The 23,164-nt window shown below is 33.6% G+C and overlaps 1 protein-coding gene across 4 annotated transcripts in view; it reads left to right on the top strand.

The window, feature by feature from the left end:
* The window catches only part of LOC125065033, a 31,360-nt gene extending 10,790 nt beyond the window's left edge, over window positions 1-20,570 (top strand). For 2 of the 4 annotated variants that reach the window (XM_047672463.1, XM_047672460.1), the window contains exons 3-14: window positions 928-1,098; window positions 11,017-11,113; window positions 13,008-13,064; window positions 13,235-13,344; window positions 13,690-13,914; window positions 14,507-14,689; window positions 14,818-14,993; window positions 15,076-15,279; window positions 15,452-15,676; window positions 16,783-16,998; window positions 17,155-18,372; window positions 20,357-20,570. In XM_047672463.1, the coding sequence (XP_047528419.1) occupies window positions 928-1,098; window positions 11,017-11,113; window positions 13,008-13,064; window positions 13,235-13,344; window positions 13,690-13,914; window positions 14,507-14,689; window positions 14,818-14,993; window positions 15,076-15,279; window positions 15,452-15,676; window positions 16,783-16,998; window positions 17,155-18,372; window positions 20,357-20,417 (2,943 nt within the window). In that variant the 3' untranslated portion in view covers window positions 20,418-20,570. The remainder of the gene's footprint in view (window positions 1-927; window positions 1,099-11,016; window positions 11,114-13,007; window positions 13,065-13,234; window positions 13,345-13,689; window positions 13,915-14,506; window positions 14,690-14,817; window positions 14,994-15,075; window positions 15,280-15,451; window positions 15,677-16,782; window positions 16,999-17,154; window positions 18,373-20,356) is intronic. The other 2 variants (XM_047672461.1, XM_047672462.1) reach the window with 1 other exon arrangement.
* The last annotated feature ends 2,594 nt before the right edge of the window (window positions 20,571-23,164 follow it).

Raw genomic sequence — 23,164 nt, 5'->3', positions numbered from 1 at the left:
AAGTACAATTAGAGATCATCCTTAACTTAAAAAAAAAAAAAATGTCATACAGCTGATCAAATTATTGTCTACTGCTTCCCTTACACTTTCTTCTTCTCTATGTCGAATTCCATTATAATCGGATCAGTAGTTTAATCGTGATAAATAAACAGATAGTTATTATTGCATTTATAATTTTAGTCTTATAAAAAACAAAACGAATAAGAGCTAAAATACGAAAATAAATTTCAAATATCGAATTAAGAGGAAATACTGTTACACGAACAAAGTAGGTACTTATAATCGGAATGATTCTCCGAGTTGAATGATGAATATTAATCAAACAAGCTGACGAGATAATGTGACTCACTCGGTCTATGTTCTTATAAATTTTAATGTTCCCATCGCGTCGATCGCTTAAGCTGTTTTATTAATCGACTGCTTGTCGTGTTGTTCGAGAAAGCTAGACTGCTATTGAATTATTTATCTTAGCGACTGATGCATGAATTTGCTTGAGATGTGCTTGATTTTTTTTTTGTATAATTAGTCTATAAATTATATATCGAAAGTAACCAACGATGGATATAATTTAATTTTACCGAAAACTTGTCCGCAAACAATTAAACGTTTGTTATTATTTTGGTTGAAACTCTTCTGTCATTTCATTTCGGACTTTGTAATTTGATGCATACGTAGCGCGAGACCGCAAACTCGAGCCCATATTAAATTAATTAGATCTCCCTTATGCCTCTTACTGATACAGTAGGCATAAATTATATAGTTAGGTAAATATTATCAAAATTCGAATAATATCAAACTCTTCATGACATCCGAAATGTGTCATCAATATATTTCTTAAAAATAACTGTGAGATATATATTTAGGTGTTTTTATAAAACTAAGACTCCATGACAGCCTAGAAATCAACAATCGTGGTAATGTTTGTAGGTGTCGGGGGCGCAGCGCGGGCGCGAGCGGCATGCGGCCCCTGCGGCAGACGCCCATGGAGGTCGGCTAGCGGCGCGCGCGCAGCCCCCGCGCCCGCTACCCCCGCCACGCCCCCACGACATCATGGAAATCACGGATGTGCCGAGGCACAGACCTCTCGCCTTTGATAAGGTAATGTAAACTTTTTGTACTTTTTTAATCTTATCCTAAATATTTATGGCGGTGTACATCACCTGGGTAGTATATCTTCCTCCAAAAATCAATATACTCTTTATTGGAAGTTGAACTATCTCAATTTCCCTATTTTTATGGGATATAGGTAGGTAGGCAACCAAATTGATCACCCGATGGTAATGACCACTGTCTATAAATATTGACGCCGTATGAAATTTTAACCATTTCTTATACAACCAATGCTATAACGAAATTGGCAACATTGATGTTGCCAACATTGACCAGTATAACTATACTGGTTCACACATCCTTCAATGCGGAACACAACAATACTAAGTATTGCTGATATGATATGTGGATAAACCAGCTCAAATGGTCTTACTCAAAGCTCCACCACCTAGTAAATTTGGTGGTGAATTGACGATATGTCGATATGGTGGTTTATAATTCTTCCAGTTAACCAGTGACAAGGCCTAAGAACGAAGGTGGCCTCTTAGTAAATGAGCATTGGTAGTATGTTGTCTGCCTATCTGTTACCACGATTTATAAAACAAAAAATTTATAAACACCCGAAATTACATGACGAGCAATCACAATATGACAATTGAAACGTAAATTAAATAATGATTAATTTCCAAGTTAATAAAGATATGACATATGTGATGACGTCATCTATACTATTAAACAAGACCACTATGGCTGAAAGTTAGGTCCTCACTGTAGGATTAATAATAGCTTAGTATAATATCTTAAAATGGTTACGACAAAGTAGTTAGTCATTATTTTGATGATTGCGAGTTAAAACCGTTTTCCTAATTAAAACCTATTTACTGTATAATTCTCCCTCGTTTATACTTACTACCTTCTACCCTTTAATAGTCGCAATCTCACCTTCGAGGATAATTTAAAAATTATATTAATTTCTTGTAATTATACTTTAAGGTTTCTCCTTAAAATTTAGTGTGTTACTCTGCTAGCTTACAACAAAATTATAAGTAACGAGTTATTAATGTGATACCCGCTTGATCGATTGTCATGGCAGATTCTTAAGAAAGACTTAGACTAGGATTGCGCGGGAGATATTATTGCACAAGTATGTGCAAAAATGGATGCTGATTACAGCTCTATTTTATAATGCATTGTCCGACGGAACGTCAATCCGACCAACACGAAAGCTGGTGTCGCAGGACCAACTTCACCAGCTTCACCAGCTTTCAAAAGACGGTATTGTGACATTGTCAAAAACCAAACTATAGATTGTACTAAAAATAAAGTGAAAAGTCTAATGAATTTTACTAACCGGATGATTCGAACCCACGACTTGAAGACAGGCAGCCGTATATACCTCGTCATTACCCAACGCCCAGCTAAGGCAGCTCAAGCTTACATTACAGGATATACAAGATGACATAACAGGCATCTAATAAAATACAGGTAACTTTATAATATTGAGTAACTAATTGAGCGATTATATCATTGAAAATGGTTAGTTTCTGTTCCTTTCATCTGTTGACTCTACGTTCAGGAAACAACTTCCAAATAATCAAATTTGAATGGAATTAATGATTCTGATTAAACGGAAATTGAGTTTGCACTACAGTGATAAAATACGAAATCTATAAAGTTTATTACGAGATTTATCGTTGTGCTTAAAGAGATTTCTAAAATGACGAACGTTAAGAGCATTGCTTGCACTCAAATATGCTCTATATTTGAATAAAATATGTCTGATTCGATATGAGACGATGTCTTCCTGGCTGATTTTGGCCATTCTCGATGGAGACTAGCCAACTGCGTAGGGCATGTTATAGTGTACAAGTATGTACGCAAACATAAGTGTAATAGTTTATGGTCCCTTACTGCCATTCTATGTGGTGGTGAATACCATAGGACCTTAAAGAGTTCAGGCGCAGAATTAACTTCGAGGCTTTACGTACTTACCGAGTCATATTAAACTATATCGACTTCCAGATTTTTTCAGCCTAGAATTTTTAGATTCTCATAATCAGGACCCATAAATCCAGTACATCGAGATCCACGAAAAATTAGTCATTCGACATAATGATAATGTAAATACGAGGAAATAATTCTAATGTCATAAAGTCGTCGTAAAACATTAAAAAAATGTATTAAATCTCTCAACAAGAACCAATTAACACATTTTGAATACCTCATATAAATAAAGATCCTGTTAAGTACGTGTTTAATAATTTTGCCCGATGCTATCTTTTATTACAGCTCACCTTTATTGCTATTGTAATGAAACCCTATATGAGCCACTACTCCTTTTGTTGCGTCCCCCGGGACAGCAACACAATGATAACAATACTCACATATTGTACGACGGAACTCTGATTATATTGATTACTCCGTGCGGAGCAAACTCAGGTACATAGTCGGTAAACTTTGTACATTTTCCACGGTAAGTCAACATTTTGAAATTTTAATCTGTATATTATTCCGTAAAGTTTTTATCGTGGTTAATGTGCTAAATAATGTAATGCTTTGAATTTATATCATACAAATTCATAAAAAAAAGTATTCAAGATATTCGAAAAATGTACACAATGTGAAGACAATTAAAAAAAATCTGATTTACTTATATTAAAAGAATGTTAGATTACATCAGATAAAAACCTTGATAATAATAGTTTAATAAAAACCACGTAAATTGTGTATACAATAGGGAACACCATAATCCTCAAAACATTCTCAGTTAGTTGTACAACTACAACATTTTTATAAGAAATACATCATATTCATTCATTCTTGTTCATTAGAACAATTCAGAAGTATTGTATAACTTTTAAAAAGATCAGTTTGCTGCCTTATTGACATTCATTCTTTGGAACGTAGCCTTACATTCGTAACGTCAAAATAGCTACGATTTCAGTATGTATGCTATCTTCAATGAATTAATTTGTGTGATTTTCCTTCGTGTTTTACACATTAGCAAATCTTCAGAATCTTCTGTGTCTGTGTGGCCATAGAGTTTGTCCTATTCAATAAGTACGGAATAAAAAAAAAATATATAATTGTCACAATTCACTTAAAATTCAATCAAATACTTAACTATATTCATATTCATGTTGCAGAACTATCGATAGTTGACCTCGAAAATTAATCCGGATATTGATAGTACTCGAGTATCGATTATTTTGGACTATCGATATTGAAAAATCACTGGCGAATCACATCGATAGCATAAAACTATTTGTTTTATATTTATTGGTTGCAATCGATAGTATTGCTCATAGAGAAGAATCGATAGTATCTACAGACGCGTAATGATAATATCGATAGACTATCGATTATATTGCCAACACCTTAACTAAAATCTATTGTCTCTCGATAGTGGACTATCGGTATGCAACTATAATTCATATAATGTTTAATATTATCAATTGTAATAAGTTTCTCACCTCTTATGATACACTTATAAGGAAGTAGCAACGCATTATCAACTTAATGGCTCATTTGTAGTGGAAAAGAATTTGCGTCATGATTAATATATTTCAATAGAAATATTATTCCATAAAATTAAAATCAAACGAGAGTTAGATTATTACAATAAAAATGAAAATATGAACATGAAAGATTAACATTGTCACAAAATATTCAGTAGCCCCGCACGAGGCAAGATCTTGCGGGTATCAACATTCCCATAAAGAATTAAATAAAATATATCGTCATAAAAAAATTCAGTAGTATACAGGGTTATTGGTAATTCGACGTATTCCCGTTAGGAGGTGATAGGGGTGACTATTTGCGATTATATTAATCCCCATATACATGATGCAAAAGTTAACCATTTTTGAGTTATCATGTTTTAGGGTTTTTTCAAAATAAGTCAAAATTGCAACTTCAAAAATTTATTTAAAAAAAAGTATCAATTAAATTCTATTTTTTTCTTCTGATTTATAAAAACGATTAAACACTGGTTATTTGTCAATATTAAAATAGTAATTATCCGTCCAAATTTAAAAATGCGAGACGAAAAAAGATATTATTTCAATATTTTTTTGATTTTTTTTCCACAAAAATGCCTTATAAACTAAAAAAATCGTTATATAACTTGTCCTGCAGATTATTTTAAAAACATCACCGTTTTCTTAGCTTTTCAAAAATGTATAAAAACTAGGAAAATATTTCAAAGCAATCGAAATAAAATGACCATGCATGTTCGTATTCGAACAAAACATACCATATGCAAACCTAACCAATGCAAAATTATTCGCGTTTGTTTCCTAATCAACGGCTACCCGATTTATCAATTTATAATAAGCGAATCCGAGAAACTGGTAGTGTTCAGAGACGACAAAGGATTAGTAGGATTAGTAGGTTTCCATCCTTACCATTATACTCCTGCCCAAATTATTTACGAACAGGTCGCTGAAAGGAGAGTTATTTTTTGTAGATTCGTGCTTAATGCGGATTTAGGAGTCGCGTCTTGTTTGGAAAAAAATCTCTGGACTATTTGAATCCAAATTCGAATTCAAAGCTTAAATCTAGAGAAACATTTTTTAGAGCCTACCTTTAATATTATCATTGTTCTATTAATAAAACAATGATAATATTAAAATCATATCTCAACAATAAATTTCGTTATTTTTTTGAAACCACAGGCCACAGCTAATACTTAGTTGATATACATGCAATAAGAAAGTTTATTCAATTGGTTTTTTCAAAGGTTCTGTCTTGATTGTATTCAAATAAAGATGAAACTGCTCATATCTTTGATTGACATTATACAATAGATTATATATACATAATGCGAATAATCGTAATATGAGTGGATTAAAAACATATGTAAAATTATTACCATACACACAGCATATCTGGTGTCATTTGTAAAATAATTTATAAAACAGGCATTTTTATTTATTACAAAACATGCATGTTTTTACATTCAATAAGCAAGTAATACTTCTATGTTTAATAAAAAAATTGTGTGCGTTATTTGATTTAAAAACTTCTTGCCTAAAGCCTTCTAACATAAAGTATAGGCACGGGTCAAATGTGCTACAATTTTTTATGCTCCAAAATATTTCATATTGATAAAGTTTCGATATTTTGTTTCTTGTACTTTTGTTAACAATGTGGTCAATGATATCGAAGTTAGTACTGCGGATAGAGCGCAATTTTCGATGGATAAGCGGGAGCGTTGTGAAGAAACAACGCGTCAATTATTCGACATTAATAACTTATCCTTCTTTGTCCCAAAACGCAGTGACTAGAACTTTACCAGTTGCTGGAAAAACTCGTAGTTTCGGGATCGAAATGTTTGTGTTTCATTCGTGGTGACAACATGACGGCAATTTTACAGAATATAACTGCCGCCTTCCTGCCTGTTACCCACGCTGTTTGTTAAATGCCTTTGATAGTTGTTGATGGGTATATCTGTCAAGTTTTACGTAGTTTTCTGTTACAACACATACGATTTAGTATAGCTGAGTCTATCCTATTCTACCGGCTATGGCTAATGTTATTAGTTCGAACCAAAGTTAAATTAATTAAACCACATACTTGTACAATAAACAATTATGTTTGAGAAAGTGACTTTAAATTATTTCAGAAAGAGGGATAGGTTCTAATTCTAATCTACCCAGACAGGTAGGTTACCACCCACTTACTAGATAATCTACCGCAAAACAGCAATTCTTAGTTTTATTGTGTTCCGATATGAACAGTAAGTGAGCCAGTGTAACTATAGGCACAAGGGACATAACATTTTACTTTTCAAAGTTGGTGTCGCATTGGCTGTATAAGAAATGGTTAATATTTCCTACAGCACCAATGCCTATAGGCGGTGGTGACCATTTATCATCAGTCATGGCCCGTTTGTCCGCCCGCCTACCTATATAAAAAACGGTTTATTAACTATATATTGTATCGAAATATCTCCATAGGTAAGAATCATAAAAAGTTACGTAACATTCAAAACAATTATTATAACCATTCCTAAGAATGGATAACTTCTTATGAACGTGGATATAAATATCAACATTTAGTAACATCCTTATGAAATATTAGCGGACTCGGATTCAGCCACGGGTATCTATTGATCGGACACGTGACGTCACAGCCTTCGCCTCGGTTCTTGGCGGACGAATCAACGCGGAGCCGCTCACATAATACTTCGAAAAATTTTGCTAAATTACCCGTTATCTACTTTCTAGAGTATATCTATATGTTTAATACTAAACACTTAATTAAGACTATTAAGGGATATTTGATAAATATGATAAATATATTAAGATGTTTTGTGTAATGTAAGGAGTTTTACTGATACTGTTCTTTCTTTATTATTCATTTATATTCCGGATTTATAATATTAAATTTTGTCTTTATTATCAATACAATACTAAGAGTATTTACTCTTAATTGTCCTCCAATGAAACTTATATATACACATAATTTCCAGGTAAATGTACAAGACTTGTAAACTGGCTCTCCCCCTCAAATTGGAATACAGAAATATAAATTATCACAGTTTATTGGTAGAATAATTAATTGGGTGGGTAAAACCGCGACGGGCTTGCACAAGCTCTACGATCAAGTGTAAAGGTTATATAATAGACAACATCTTAATAGTAGTTAATAAAAAAAAAATAACGCTTGATTCTAAAAAAAAATGTGTGTTGTTAGCAAACTTTATTATTACAATTAGTTTAAATATTTTCGTCTTAACATAAAAATTATTCAAATCAAATCAATTTTATTCAAGTAAACTTCACAATGAAGCATTTTTGAATCGTCGATTTTAAAATACTACCACCGTTTCGGAAAACAGCTTCCAGCGAAAAGAAACGGCAAGAAACTCGCATAGTTGCTCTTTTCAAATAAACAAATTTACAAAGCTGTTTTTACAATGATTAGTGTCCTGTGATGGAACCCGTGCCTAAATCCAGACGTTTTTTTTTTCTAAAAAAGTACTCTTTTAATGATTAATAAGATTTATTTATTAATTTAGTCTTAATAAACTTATGAAATTTTGTAAATGGTAAATTGATTACGTTTCCCGGTATTCTAATTATATATGCGTATACTATTGCCCAAAAACGTTCTCTGTACCGTATGCAAACGGAAAGTAGGGGTTACAAACTAAACATATTAAAATTAAGTCCTTAAATATATAAAAATATTATTAAAATTCCGTCTTAAATATACGTGGCTTTTATAAATTTCAAATAAACGTTATGTTGAATTTGATAGTTTATCAATTAAAGTCTAGTCTGAATTGATAGCCAATATCATCTCGAATCGGTCGTTAGCACGATAGCGAAACAAATTGCTCGAAGCATCGACAGTTAAATCCGATTATAAGCGCACGATAGTTTCATACTATCGGATTTTAATTATTTTATTAATAAAAGACGGAAGTTATACATACTTTGCATGAATATTTTCCTATATAATGTTTAGCTTTTAACAAATATTACACTTAAATGATGTAAAAAGACGACGATAGAATTTAGACGACCTCCGTGGTCGAGTAGTGTGTATATATATGAAAACCAGTTTCATGGGTACGCCTGGGTTCGATTCCCGGCCGAGTCGACGTAGAAAAAGTTCATTAGTTTTCTATGTTGCCTTGGGTCTGGGTGTTTTTGGTACCGTCGTTACTTCAGATTTTCCATAACACAAGTGCTTTAGCTGCTTACGTTGGGGTCAGAGTAATGTATGTGATGTTGTCCAATATTTATATATATATTTTTATTAAATACAGTCACAACGATATATTTTGTCTTATATCTTCCCGGTATCAAATTGCGCATTAAATTACTTAAGTTTGTCTCTTTTTCTATAGAAACAAATGAATGTCTGATGTTTTGACCGACCGTAATACCTAATATAGAAGATATTTGTACCCAAAAAATACTTAAAACATTCTTAACCATGTAATATATACCATAGGAATTGTGCGAATATCCTATACACAGTTTTAGTCGAATTGCCTTTTGATGTAATAACAATAAGGTTATGCGTAATTCAAAAAACTCTTATCTTACTGTAACATCTTATTTCAATACATACACTATATATATATATATATATATATATAAAGTATCCACAGCATTACTTACTAAAAGTTGTTCAAATCTATTTATTAAATATAAATAATACAATCAAATTTTATAATGACAATACGTCTGTTAATAAACATTTGAAAGTAACATAAACCATCCTTATAAAAGTATATCTATCTATATATCTATTGAATTCAAGACTTGTGCCTGGGGGTGGATATGACTCAGCTTGCCTCCTGCGCGTTCCTATCGATCCTCTTATTTCCTATCAACGTTTCGCACTAGAATATTGCGTATATAAATATTATACGTTATTTTCATGCTAAGAATATCTACGTGGCGTTTATTAAATTATTAACAAGCTTCCTGTGCATAGAATTTGCTCAATATTCTATCATGTAGCTTAAAATTAAATATGAAGATTTAAATTTCGAACACCAAAGGCTTGGCATGCAAAATATTTTACAATAAATATGAGCAAGCAGAGTGAGGATAGCCTATAAAACTCTTAATTTGAATATTTGCACTTTTAAATCGTCATTTAACGGTGAGCTACATGAACCGGTTTGGAATGAAGATTCTTCGGAGGAGAACCAGCAAGTAATTTTGTAGTGACACTTTTATATTCTTATTATCGTAATAATAAAATATTATGAGCTAACTAACAATTTATCCGTGTTAGGACTAAAACAATTAATCCGTCTTAGGAGTATAAGTTTGTCTACTAGATTATAAGCAGATGAAAAATTTCAGCTCAATGTTTTAGTAGAAATGGTATAAATTCAGTTACAAGATTTAAATCTTCACACTTGTAAAATCTGACAAAAATCTGTAACATTCGCCGTAACTTCAAAATCAAACTATGTTCTCCACGTGTCAAATAAGACCTTTATAAAATTAATATTAGCAGTTTCAAAATTATGAGAGTATGGAGTTTCGTTTAAGTGTTCTTTTGCACCAAGATACTTACTTTTGTAAAGTTTTTTTTTTAACCCCGCTCTGCCTACAAGTAAGGGCTCTTGAAGTATTTATAGATTGAGAGTGACGCGTCATTGTCCTCGCTATTGTGAAGTCTTATTGACTTAAGACGCTATCATGATCATAAGAGTCAGCCTTTTGCTTTAGACCCTCTTCCAACTCGACTCCAAAGGATATTTCCAGTCATTAACATTTCACATTTAAATCGGTTATTTTTTTTAAATCATTTAAAATTACATTTAAAAATATTGCAATCATTTTGTTCTTTTAAAACAATTCTGTAACAAATACATGATAATGTTGACTAGACACATAAGAATCTATTTAGAAATTAAATACTCAATTAATAGTATTTGTCTTTTAACAATCACATAATACGAATAAATTCTTAAAAATTGTTTTACTTAATAACTGAAATGGGCCGCTCATCGTCGTGTCACTTGATCTTCACGAAGGCTCGTGATTATTCTACTGGGATCAAGCCAGCAACAGTTGAGCTGACTATTAATGAGAGCGAAGCATAATTATGCGAATAAACTGACAACCCGGAGCTATCCTTGCGAAACCAAAAACAGTTTTTGTACTAATATGATTTCTTAAAGAGTCTTATATTATCAATAAATAAATAAAATCACAACTAAAATATACCCACTTTATTTAAGTAGGCTTTTACAAGCACCTCTGAATTGTCACTTTACGTTGAGTATCTGTCGCCGCAGATCTGAGGTATTCCTTTCAGGACCCGTGGTAGAATTTTGATAATGAATAAAAATGTGTATCGCTTCTATGTCGAATAAAGATATTTTAAAATTTCAATTTTAATACCAAGGTGCTGAGGTAGGTAATTATTACGTAATCATGATAATGAAACGCTTGGCGTTATTTTTAATACAGGTTTTTTTTTCAGATGGAAAGTTTGATAAAAGAAATGCAAGATCCAGAAAGCGGCGTACCAGTACGGAGTCAGAAACTATTTCTTAGCGTTATACCTTCAGCCTTTATGGGTAAGCCTTGAATTTCTTGAAAATAAATCAATTTATATTTTCTTATATTTTTTTTACTCTTAGAAGTATCCGTGTACCGGATTTTCATTAAAACAGAGAAATACAGTATACAATTATATGTAATTCAAGCGAGTGTGCGAGTAAGTAGACGAGTCTTTGCATTACGATCTTTACCTCAATTCTCAACATTGTCTGTGGGGTCTAATTGCAAAATCAATAGTGAACGCATCGACATGCGTCGGCCGTTCACCGAGACGCGCTCTCATGATTTCTTACCGTAGATTATATCAAAAGGTTACAAATATATAATTTATTTATTAATATACTATAAAATCGATCATTCTTTAAACTACGTAATATGATTTTTTTAATTGAAGTTCATTTGATTTGTTAATTTATTTAGTATATTTGATTTAGTATTAAATAGTCTGCTTAAAATGTTTTTTTCAAATTCAAACTCAAACTTTATCTTAGATAAATACATACACAATATAGTAGAGAAACACTGATATTTTTAGAGGTTACTGAAGTGATATCGTAAATAAACACATTTTTTGCGCTTACATTGCAAATGCTGGCTGAACCCTACGAGATAGATCAAAATAAGGTACTACAGTATTGCACACCTTAAAAAAATCTTCAAAAAAAATCCCCGGTATATGTCTATCTCTTAGGTATATCCCACAATACAAATTTTTTAACCTTTACCATAAATAAAGGTTTATTTTCGAAGCGATTTTAAGCAATACAGCATTAATCCTTATCCAAATAAGTACCTTAAATACATTGTGCATTTAATATACATTAATATGGCCGCTTACAGTATTTAATTTAAATGAATATTTTCAAAGATATTACAGATTTAAAACGTAGGGCCATAGTCGTTTGTATTGTCTAATGAAAAACTGTGAAAGTTATTAAACATTCTGTAGTATATTTAGTATTAGCATTGCACCCGTGCGAAGCCGGGGCGGGTCGCTAGTTATGAATAAAATAACAAAACAGTGTACGCCAATACAAAATTAAAATACTCTAGTAATCCTAAAAATGTGAAGAAATCTACAAAACAATGTTGTAATTATATATATTGTTATTAGCATAACTATAGTTTTCTGAGAAAGTTTAAGATATAATTTATTTTTGATTTAGGTTTAAGTACAAAATGAGATTTAGTTTCTACCGACGCTAAAAGAAAATAAAACATAACGAATGTCTGTATGTTCATTAAACTGAACAATCGTAATCACATTATATGAATCATCGCAATCTTAAATTCTGCCAAATTAATAAATTAATTTAAATTGCTTCCGCTCCGCTCACGACTAATGCTTGGAGCTAAGTACACCACGCTGCTTCAATGCGTGTTGATGGATACAGATGTTGGCGAATTATTCTTAAACCGCCGAGCATAGTATGTTGTGAACACAAATTAAGTAAATGAATACTACATTTTGTTTGCTTGGAATATCTATTTATCTATCATCTAAACTCAGTCTCAGTCTGTCTGTCTGTTCTCTTTCACGGCCTAACTACTTGACTACTACCGAATTTGATGAAATTTGGTATACTTGAACTCCAAGGAAGGACTTTTTTGAGCCTGACAAACAAATAAGTTATGAACTAGGGCAAACTCTAATGCTCAAAAATTGTGAAGTATTAGGTTTTTAATCAACAACATCAACATGACAATTCACCTAAATGCGATGCTGGGCTGGCAATAAAATGTAGTCACATTGAAATAAAATAACAATTGTAATATGTGTTACAACAACGGGACGGACGGGATGTCTGTTGAGAAATAATAATAAGTAAAAAAATCATTCATATGTTACTGGGATTTTTATTGGTTGATATTATTATTTAAGATTTATTTATAACGTTTTATTTATTTCAGGATATGATCTTGTGGAGTGGTTAATGGAACGATTTAATTTAGACGAGACTAGTAACGGTGGGTAAAGCTATATTTTTTAATTATTTCATTGCTATTAGTTTTTTTATCCTCAAATTATTTTGATCCTTCTATTTATCTTTGGCTAATGTTACTTCTTTAGAACGAGAAAGTGTTTTCAAAAATAGAATATCATTGTCCCGTGAATAACTCTTTTTATTCCTTTTCAGTTGAAGCAATAAATTTAGCCAACCAACTATGCCAATATGGTTATTTCTTTCCTGTCAACGATTCGAAAAACCTTGTGTTAAAGGATGATTCTTCTCTTTATAGATTTCAAGTGAGTATACCGAGCTATAAAACATCTAACGATGCATGTACGTTTCCTAAGCGTCTGACTCCCTGAATTTATTCAATTCATTTCTCTGCATGAGTCCACAACTTTAATTATTGACTTACGAGCAAACTTCTGTTACTATTTTAAGCTATCAAACGGTTTCATTAATATTTTATACTTAATAACATTGAATGTTAAAACTCAATACATTTAAATGGCAAATTAAATTAAATTTTGAAGAAACAATTTTCGTCAAGTATTTTTACTTTTTATCATGGTTAGTTTAGGGTCAAGTAGGGAAGTATAACACAAATCGATACACTTTATCTTTTAATCATTTTATCACAGAGTCCTTACTATTGGCCGTGGCAAGGGCCGCGTGTCGCTGGTGCTGGCTCCAGCGCGCCTACACTGGGGCCCGACAACGTGGAATACGCCATCTATCTTGTGAAGCGTACACTTCGGAACAAGCAGCGCCACGGCCTGGAAGATTACGAGCAAGAAGCCTTAGCCAACTTGAAGAAGAACCTCGCCGCTAAGTGGGACTTTATCACTATGCAGGCTGAAGAACAGGTGATAAAAGATTATTTCATCTTTATTCTATGTACTTCATAGATTTGAGCATACACAATTTATTTATATTAAAGGTAAATTAGATATTAAAAAAAAGTCTCTAAAATATTTAAAGGAATTTTGTTGTAAAATTATTTGGCAATGTTTCACACTATCAACTAATAGGTATTAGATATTTTAGTAATAATTATACAGTACTATATTAATTATAGTTTTATAAATACCATAAATTGTTTAATATGCTACTACGGCTATAAAGAAATGTCTACAAACAACTATGTACGTATGTACGTACATAGTTGTTTGTAGATGTTAGTTGTTTGTTATGTTCACTTACATACATACATACAAGCGTACCTAGAATTACTGTAAAATTTTGCTGAAATTAATGCCAAAATATGAAAATATTTATTTCGCCGATAATATAATGTACTTAACATATACCTCGGTTATACACGAATTTTTACCCAATTATAAGTGTATGTTAGCAAGTATGTTGATAAATAACTCAAGTATGCTCCAATGTCACCATTTGAATTTTCTGAAACTGATAATGATTAGAAAAATTATAACGTCACACGTTAATCATTAGGTTCGGCTCGCGAAAGATCGTAAGAAGGGAGACAAAATAGTAAGCGACAGTCAAGAGCGCGCCTATTGGAGAGTAGCCCGTCCACCTCCAGGAGTGCCGAGCGCTCTCGAGCCTTGTCCTGTGCCGGTGCGCGCTAGGCATCCTCGGCCGAAGAAGCGCTCGATACAACAACTGACACGAGAGGTAACAAATGGAGAACTCATATTTTCCTACTAAACTTGCATTCACCAAGAGTTGCTGATAAAAGTTCAATATAAAGCTATCACTGAATATGATCCTCTAAGTAATAAGAAAATGATTTTATTTTCCAGGTTGAACATTTAAGAGCTAGTCTTGATCGTACGAGAGTGAAGACGTCTATTGCCCTTGAGGCCCTTATGGGTTACTCGGAGACCTTCACGGCGTATGATCCCTGGCTCACGCCACCTCAACCTTCTAACCCATGGGTCAGCGATGACACTCTATTTTGGCAGATCAACAGCCCAATGTAAATAGATCAATCAATACACTATAAATTTACGTCTGGCGACACCATCATAAAATAATTTAAAACTTTGCTTTTTCGACAGCGTGGAAGTGCCAAGCGAAAAACGCGTGCAGAGATGGGCACTTTCCATAGAAGAATTAGTATCCGACCCAACAGGCCTTCAAGAATTTACTAGTTTCCTTCGAAAGGAATATTCTCACGAGAATATTCGATTTTGGCTGGCTGTAATGGACTTACGACGAAGTAGTACCAAACAAATACCTAAAAAACTTGAAGAAATTTATGAGTAAGCAACACATTTGAGTGATTATGGCTCATTATTATAATAACTAATTATTTGATTAAAATGGTTGAAAATTTATCAAATCTAAGGAATATTTTTATATTTAAATAAATCTGTAAAGTACACCTATCACTCGATAAATACAATCATACTTAGACATCCTCTTTTTCTGTAGGGAGTTCCTGAAGCCAGGCGCACCGTGCGAGATAAACATCGATGGTGCGACGGCAGAGCGCGTTGCGGAAGGCATTCGCAGCGGCTCGCGGTACGCACTGGACCAAGCAGCGGACCACGTATATGGACTGCTGCTCAAGAAGGACTGTTACCCGCGGTTTATCCGCTCCGATCATTTCCAACGATTATTGGCTGAAGGGCGGAATGTTTACCAGAAGAAAGCAAAGTTCGTATAGCTGCAATTTTTAGTTGAAATTTTATTTTGATGTTAATAATAACTTCATCTCTGAACACTCAAAAATATATTTAAACTGACATATATATCTCTTATACCTTATCAATATTATATTGCACAATAACTTATAATCAAATGTACAATCCACAAAAAATCATACTTACAAAAATATATAAATATAAATCTGTGGGTATATAAAAAATATGTAATTTAGTAATAGATAAGATGCTATCATCTTAAGTTATCGCTTCAATGTATGAGCATTCTTAATGCATTGTTATTTACTTTTCTTGAAAATTTATTTCACAGGCTGCTTGTATTAAAATATGTGCAGCATGCTTGGAACAGGGTACATCTATTAAGCATCGGGCAAACCACATCACACCCGTTCTTTTAGATCATATTCGATTACTTTCATATAGACGCGCTCAACGGCATCATGTCTTCCGCGTAGCTGATGTTGTTTTTACACCTTCAACATAGTAACCTATATATTTACTACTGAGTGCGGCATTCAAAACGTTCACATACAGATTGAAGAGCAAAGGAGAGGTCAACCTACCCTTCTAACTCCGCACTTCAACGTGTATGGGTCCGACAAACTGCACACCAACCGAACCAGATCTACCTGGTTTAAAAAATTGCCGAAAACTATGTTCAATTTTTTACTTGACATTTAGAGGCATTTACACCAATGCAAGTAAATGATCGTTTGTAAATCATGCAAGTAAATGATCTAGATTCTAGAATAACATTTAATGAACTAACTAATGCCTAGAGTCATGTCAAAGAATTTAGTCCGAATATAAAGACGCAAGTCATCATCATAATGGTAATAAGAAGTTAAAGAATCCATTTCTGAGTTTATTGAAAAGGGATAGTAACACAGAATATAAAATGCCGCCTAGTGAAACTCCAGTGACTCCACTGTGATCGGTGTTTTGTATCATATTGACCATTATCATTGCGAATGGTAAAATTGTACAACGGTTAAAGACGTATATTAAGAATTTATCTGTAAACTTTATAACTTAATCAGAACTACATCATATCGGAGATATATCTTATGAAGTTACTAAGTAATTTTTTGTCAGCAGGTTTTTCAATTTCGGTGGCCAAGTGAAAAAAAAGCCGGGCTCCACAAGTGGAAGTGGCGGCAGTGGCAGTGCGGCGCTGTCGAGGAGACGCGGATCGGACCGCTCGTTGTCAGGCTCAGCACACGAGCTGGCCGTCTGCGCCGCGCAGCCGCCGCGCGCACCGGAGCCGCCCCCGCACAGCCACAGTCAATCCAACCTCTGCGACATCCCGTTCAGGTAGGTTTTACGTTTACGATTAATTTCAAAGACTGACTTCATTGAAAAGATTTACTTTATCTATAATGTTCTAATTTTTTTATTCCGACATACATAGAATTATTTATATATTTATATAGTAATTATTTATATATACATATTTTACGAATCTTCCAGGGATCCACTAGACGACGATACAGCAGATGTGCTGCCTTGGGAGTGTTCGACTCGGGAGAGTACGTACGGAACGACGAGACGGAGACAAGATTCAGCTGCAGACTCCGGTAGTTCCTCTTCGGACGTTAGTGCAGCAGTGGGCACGAGCGAGCGCACTCGACGGCTCCCGCAACAGAGCACTCTAGATGGTGGTCTGCGAGGAGCGCCGCCCCCGCTGCGACGGCTGTCAGCCGTAGAGCCGCGCCACCTCGCCCCGCTCGCCTCTCCACCGCACTCGCCGAGACAGCCGCGCGTTGCCCCCGCGCCGCCCGTCGTGCAAACAGCTCCGGTGCCACCTCACCACCCGACGCCTACGATAAGCGTTAGTTCGGCACCCGACGACGAATCAGCAGAGTCACCTACGAGAACCGCGTCGCCTGAAGATCGTCGTTCAATCGCTCACTCTGAGGAACCTTCGTCCGTGTTCGCGTCCGCAGACGCGACGCCCACGGAGCAGACGGTAGCATTCCCCGAACGGTGTGCGATGATCGTCGACACAGTGGAGTCCACAGAAGCGGCTAAAGTGGAAAGAGGAGCGGCTCCTGTTGAGTTACCGACGGTTACCGCGTCTCTGGACTCCTACGAAGAATCGCAAACAGAGTCGAAGGATGAGTCTCGGGGAGACTCGAAAACTGATTCTCAGGCGGACTCGAAAGAAGAGTGGACACGGTCTTCTGAGGACGACGTCGTGTCCGTCCGCCTCCCGCCTTCTCGGGAACCGTCGGTTACGAGAGATATAACCTCATCACCGAGTAAGGAAGACGGCGGCGATAACAGAGAAGCGGAGCCGAGTCGAATCGAAGAGAAAATCGAAACCGCAAGTGTAAAATCTATCGTATTGTCGTCATCGGAAACTAGTAAAGTGCCAGTTCCGGAGACGACATCACTGTCGGGCGGCACCCCGGCTGTTGAGTTAGGGTTGCCGCGGCTGCCGGTGGCGCCGTTAGCCGTTTGTGAAGACATCGGGGTCGACGATGACAACGTAGACAAAGTGCCTTCGGTGCCACCACAGAGAGTCTCCGAAGATTCCAAGGCGGCGTTCGAGTCCGACGCGGTGAAAAAAATTGCTCATAGAGACGAACTGTCGTCGGTTTCTAAATCCGATATTGTTAAGCGTGATAGTAAAAGCGGAGTCAGTGAATGTAAGCAGCGAAACGACATTTGTCCCTGGGAGGACGAGTAAGTACGGTTTTTCGCTGAGCATTGTTTGTAGAGATGTAGTTAGTATTGCAGAATTGTTGGTACCGTGTTTGCACTGTATATCGCGTTGTAGAGGTAGCTATAGTGTATATAATTGATGTATTTTAGTGTCACTGGTTTACTGATTCACATGACAAATAATATATTCCTCAACAATATAGCCTTTAATATTTATTACATAATATTCATTTGTCACCTAAATATATTCTGGTTTAATTTCCGTTACTTTCTGACTCTGCTAAAATCTGAGGTAATTTATATTTTAACACAAACTAATGAGAGCGCTTACCGAACTAAATAATCTAGCACACAAGTCTATCATTAATAACTTTACTACCATACTATCCACTTCTTTAATGAAATAATATTTATTTTTTAGGAATTAAAATAGAGTAAATACTTAAAATTACGTTTTAGCGACGAATATAATATTTTACTTCGAAAAAACGTTTAGTTTTATTTTTACTCAGAAAACAAGATGTTTTTGAATACATAGATATTATATTTCCTTTGTCAATTTTATAAAAATCAGCAATAAAATATCACATAAAACTCAAGAGTTCTATGTGATATCTTTTAGTTAACAATTAGTTTTTTCATCAGGTAAGCGTTTTCGAACTTTGAACTTAATATATATTAATAAAACAGAAATATCATAAATCTACCTTATACTAATAAGTCTTTTTAATTTCCATAAAACCTATTTCTCTGCAACTATCTTCGTAAACGCTATAAACTATAATCAAAATGTTAAAAGTAAAAATAAGTTGAATAAATCTTAATTTTATACCACGCAATAATTTTAACTATAGTATAAAATGTTTTTATTTTAATCGTTGTTTTGTTTTTATCCTTTTTACTATCAACTACTTATTAAAATAACATCTTTACAGTAAGTAGTGCATTGGTTTTTTTTTTTTTAAATGTATATCCGTTAATTTTAAATGTTTTTTTTTTACTATTGAAATCGAAAGATTTTAGTATTAAATTTATATTGTAACACTTATGTTTTAATTTCAATCATTTTCACCAATATTTTTATTATGATTTGTTTATTGTTTTTGATTACCCTCTAAGTCTTAACATTTCTTACAAATGAAAAATCTTTACTTATTCTAACTTTTAAAACGTTCTATCTTCCAACTTACAGAAGTCTATAAAACAAAAAATACTAGTCTAATAAAATCGTGACAAGCTAACATCAAAATCTTCGACTGTGCACGGTCAGATTTCAGACCCAATCATCATTATTATTAAATCGGAACCTTGACAAATAATACTAGTTTTAACCTCAGTTACTATCGAAAATACGAACAAAGTTTGGAAATAAGTCACTATTACGCGCATATATTTTGTTAACTAACAAATGCAGACGCCAATTAGACTATAATGTTATATAACATATATATGTTATATAACATTAATAAAAGAGATGAGAATGTGGTTAAAATTACGTAAACTATTATTATACACGTATTATAATTATAGACTTTTTTTTTTTCAAATAATATTTTGAGAATCGAATGAAGCAATTTATAAAAAACATTTAAAATGAAAAAATTAAAAGAATGTAAATGTCTCACTACTGGGTAAAAGCCTACTCATCTCTGAAGGCTTGGAGTTTGGAACTCCCACACGCTGTACCTTCAGTGATCATTCAATGCAGGTTAAATGTGTCATAGATAATACACTTATAAATGTGTAAATGATCATCCAATGCGGCAGGCTTATGAAGGTTTAAGGTCCTTCGCCGTCATTACATTTAAAAATGATTTATTCCCGCAATTTTCGTTTAAGATCCACAATGTTGTTTAACAATCCTCAACAGCTGTTTGCTTTGTTTGTATGTGTAGTCGAGATCAATATCAGATATGAGCAGTGTAGCGTTAATTATGAGCCATATGAATTTGTTTAAGGAACATTATTTCCTGGTATGCAATTGATATATATTTTTCTTTTACAGGAATTCCTGCGAGAGTGATGCTCCATTTGTTAAAACTTATGCAACACTCGGTTACTTATAATTCTAATTTATGTAGACAACAATATTTTATGATGTCAGGGTTATAGAAAAAACAATATTTTTTTTTAATGCTATTTGTTTCGAGTATCACAAACTTAGAGTATTATTATGTAATTATATGAATATTTTGAAGTAAATGATTGTTAATTATTAGAAATTATAGTCTTTTATTCATTACTTGTACCGTTGACAAAAAAATGGCTTCGGTTAATAATTATATCAATATCAATAAATATAAATAAGGCGTACTTCGTTTTGACTCTCAGGTAGTGAGAATATTTGAAAAATAAACTTGTAATAATTTATTTATATAAGAATTGTTTACATTGCGTACTTAAATAATAATACTAACCAAAATAAAAATAAAAAAATAACTGTACAAATCATGACCGCGTGAAACGGTGGCAAGAAGTCTAGCAGCATTTTTCGTTGAATCGCAATTCGGATTCATCGGACGAAAAATAAACCAGTCCTCCTGTCACCAGTGGAGGCAATAAGATGAGGTGTTATATGTTTTAGAAAAGTTTTTGCTATATTAGTCCAAAATTATTATGTTTGTAATTATTATGTTTACTTAAAAGTAGAAACAGACGAGCAAACAATAAATCTACATAATATAGTATAAGTAGTGTATTATTTATTAATCATGTATAAAGGGGAGTGAACGGAAGCCTAGAATAATTGCAATTATGCTAAACTCGCGCCATTATATCGGACATAGAAATACTCGAGTAAAAACTCACGGTAATCCAGATTGCATGAGTGACTAAAATTGTTATTAAATAATATACAATCTGTTGGAAGGTTGAGTGTTTTAGTTAGGTAGGTATGTATTATACAGGATTATTATCGAGGCAGTTTTTTTTAATAATTATGGTTTGGTGAGTGGTCACCTCTAGCCAGGTTTTAAACATTTTATACGTCGCCAATACTTCGCCAACCTTGGGAGCTCAGAAGTTAAGTGCTTGTGTTCTATGTATGCTCAATGGTATGCTCACCTTTTAAACCGGAAGACAACAAAACTCAATAGCGCTGTTTACCAGTAGAATAAGTAGTTGTAGTAGGTGCGTCGGAACTATCCAGACGAGCTGCACAAAGCACCACTAAGTACGTATGTGTGCCTATAATTTCATGAGTTGTGTACGAGCTGCCTAAACACAAAGTCATAAAGCGCAGTTGATTTTCTTAATCATTCAGTAGGTAGGCTTTGACCACAGCCAACCTCAAAGACTAGCTGGCTGCTCATATTTGATGGAGCAGAACACAAGGGCTCATATACACTTATATCACATGCACATTTCATCTCATCGGTGAGCCGAAGGACGTCCACTGCTGAACATAGGCCTCCTCCAAAGATCGCCACAATGACCGGTCTTGTACAACCCGCAACCAGCGGCTTCCCACGACCTTCACCAGGTCGTCGGACAACTTTGTGGACACATGCGCACTTGATGGACAGCTATCCTACACGACCGTAGAGAGGTAATCAACATCAACGCATCGTATTTCCCGAGGTACGAGAATGTAACAACACCGACTGTTGTTGCTGTTACAAATTTCTGGATAAAAAAACTTAATTATTTCGAATTTGCTTCTTCAAGATTTTTTAAGGTACCATTATTTCTAGATAATTTGATTGAAATAGGAAGCAATTTAGAACTTACTAAAAACTTCCGACGCCAGTAATTTTAAAACAAATTTATATTATTATTAATACTTATAATATTCAGCTCCTGAACCGAATTTGATGAAATATTGGTATGAAGCAAGCTTGAAAACCATAAATGTACATAAACTTTTTTTAATTAACCCCTCTAGGGTCGCACATTTGGGGTTGAATATCTGCAAGTTCTTTGATTTTGAAGATTAAAGTGGCTAATGATAAAAGTTACAACAAATTATTATAAGGGTTAGTAATAAGGGCCGAAATATCAAGCCATCCATACAGTGTTGCCATACTGTACTGTTATATTTAAAAATAGAAATATGAACACCAATATTTAGACTTTTCAGTACAACTAAGAAGCAATAAAATTTAAAAAGATGATAAGATTTTATTTTACCTATTAGATGCTAAAGGTAAATCAATTCATAACTCATTGAAACAATTTTTTTTTTGCCTCGTTTTAATTGGGGTAAGAAAGTGCTATTCTAATGGCTGAAGATTAAAATATTCCATGCGTTTTGCTAATTATGTACTTATTTATTTATTATCTGCCTATTTATTTATCTTTACTTCACCTATTGAAATGAGCAAGCAAATCAATTGTAGATATAGGTACTAATATATATAAAAACTTTACTTTTATTGTATCATATTGCGTATTATCATTTGTAACTACCGATTACCAAAATATCTAACACATACATAATAAAAATTCATAAGGCGCTTATTAAATATATTTAGTCATTGAACGAAATACATTATCAATATTTAAAAATAGAATAAATTTAAAAAATAAATACAAATATAATAGGCTGTTTCAAATAACTAAAATTGTACATGGAAAATGTTTAAAAAAAATATCCCGCTGAGTTTCTTTCGCCGGTTCTTCTCAGGTCCGAGGTGCTAAATTCCGAACCGGTGGTAGATTTTTGACAATCAATAAGCAAGTGTAAACACTTCTATATTGAATAAAGATTTTTGACTTTGACTTTGACTTTGAATAATAATAGATATATTCACTCATGAAGCGCCCTTTAACGTTAAATTATTATTATTGGCGTTTAAATAAAATAATCTTAACG

The sequence above is a fragment of the Vanessa atalanta genome, chromosome 6 (assembly GCF_905147765.1).
Source record: "Vanessa atalanta chromosome 6, ilVanAtal1.2, whole genome shotgun sequence".
NCBI classification, from domain to species: Eukaryota; Metazoa; Arthropoda; class Insecta; order Lepidoptera; family Nymphalidae; genus Vanessa; species Vanessa atalanta.
The sequence above is the reverse complement of the archived record's forward strand: the minus strand, read 5'-3'. Positions and strand labels throughout refer to the sequence as shown.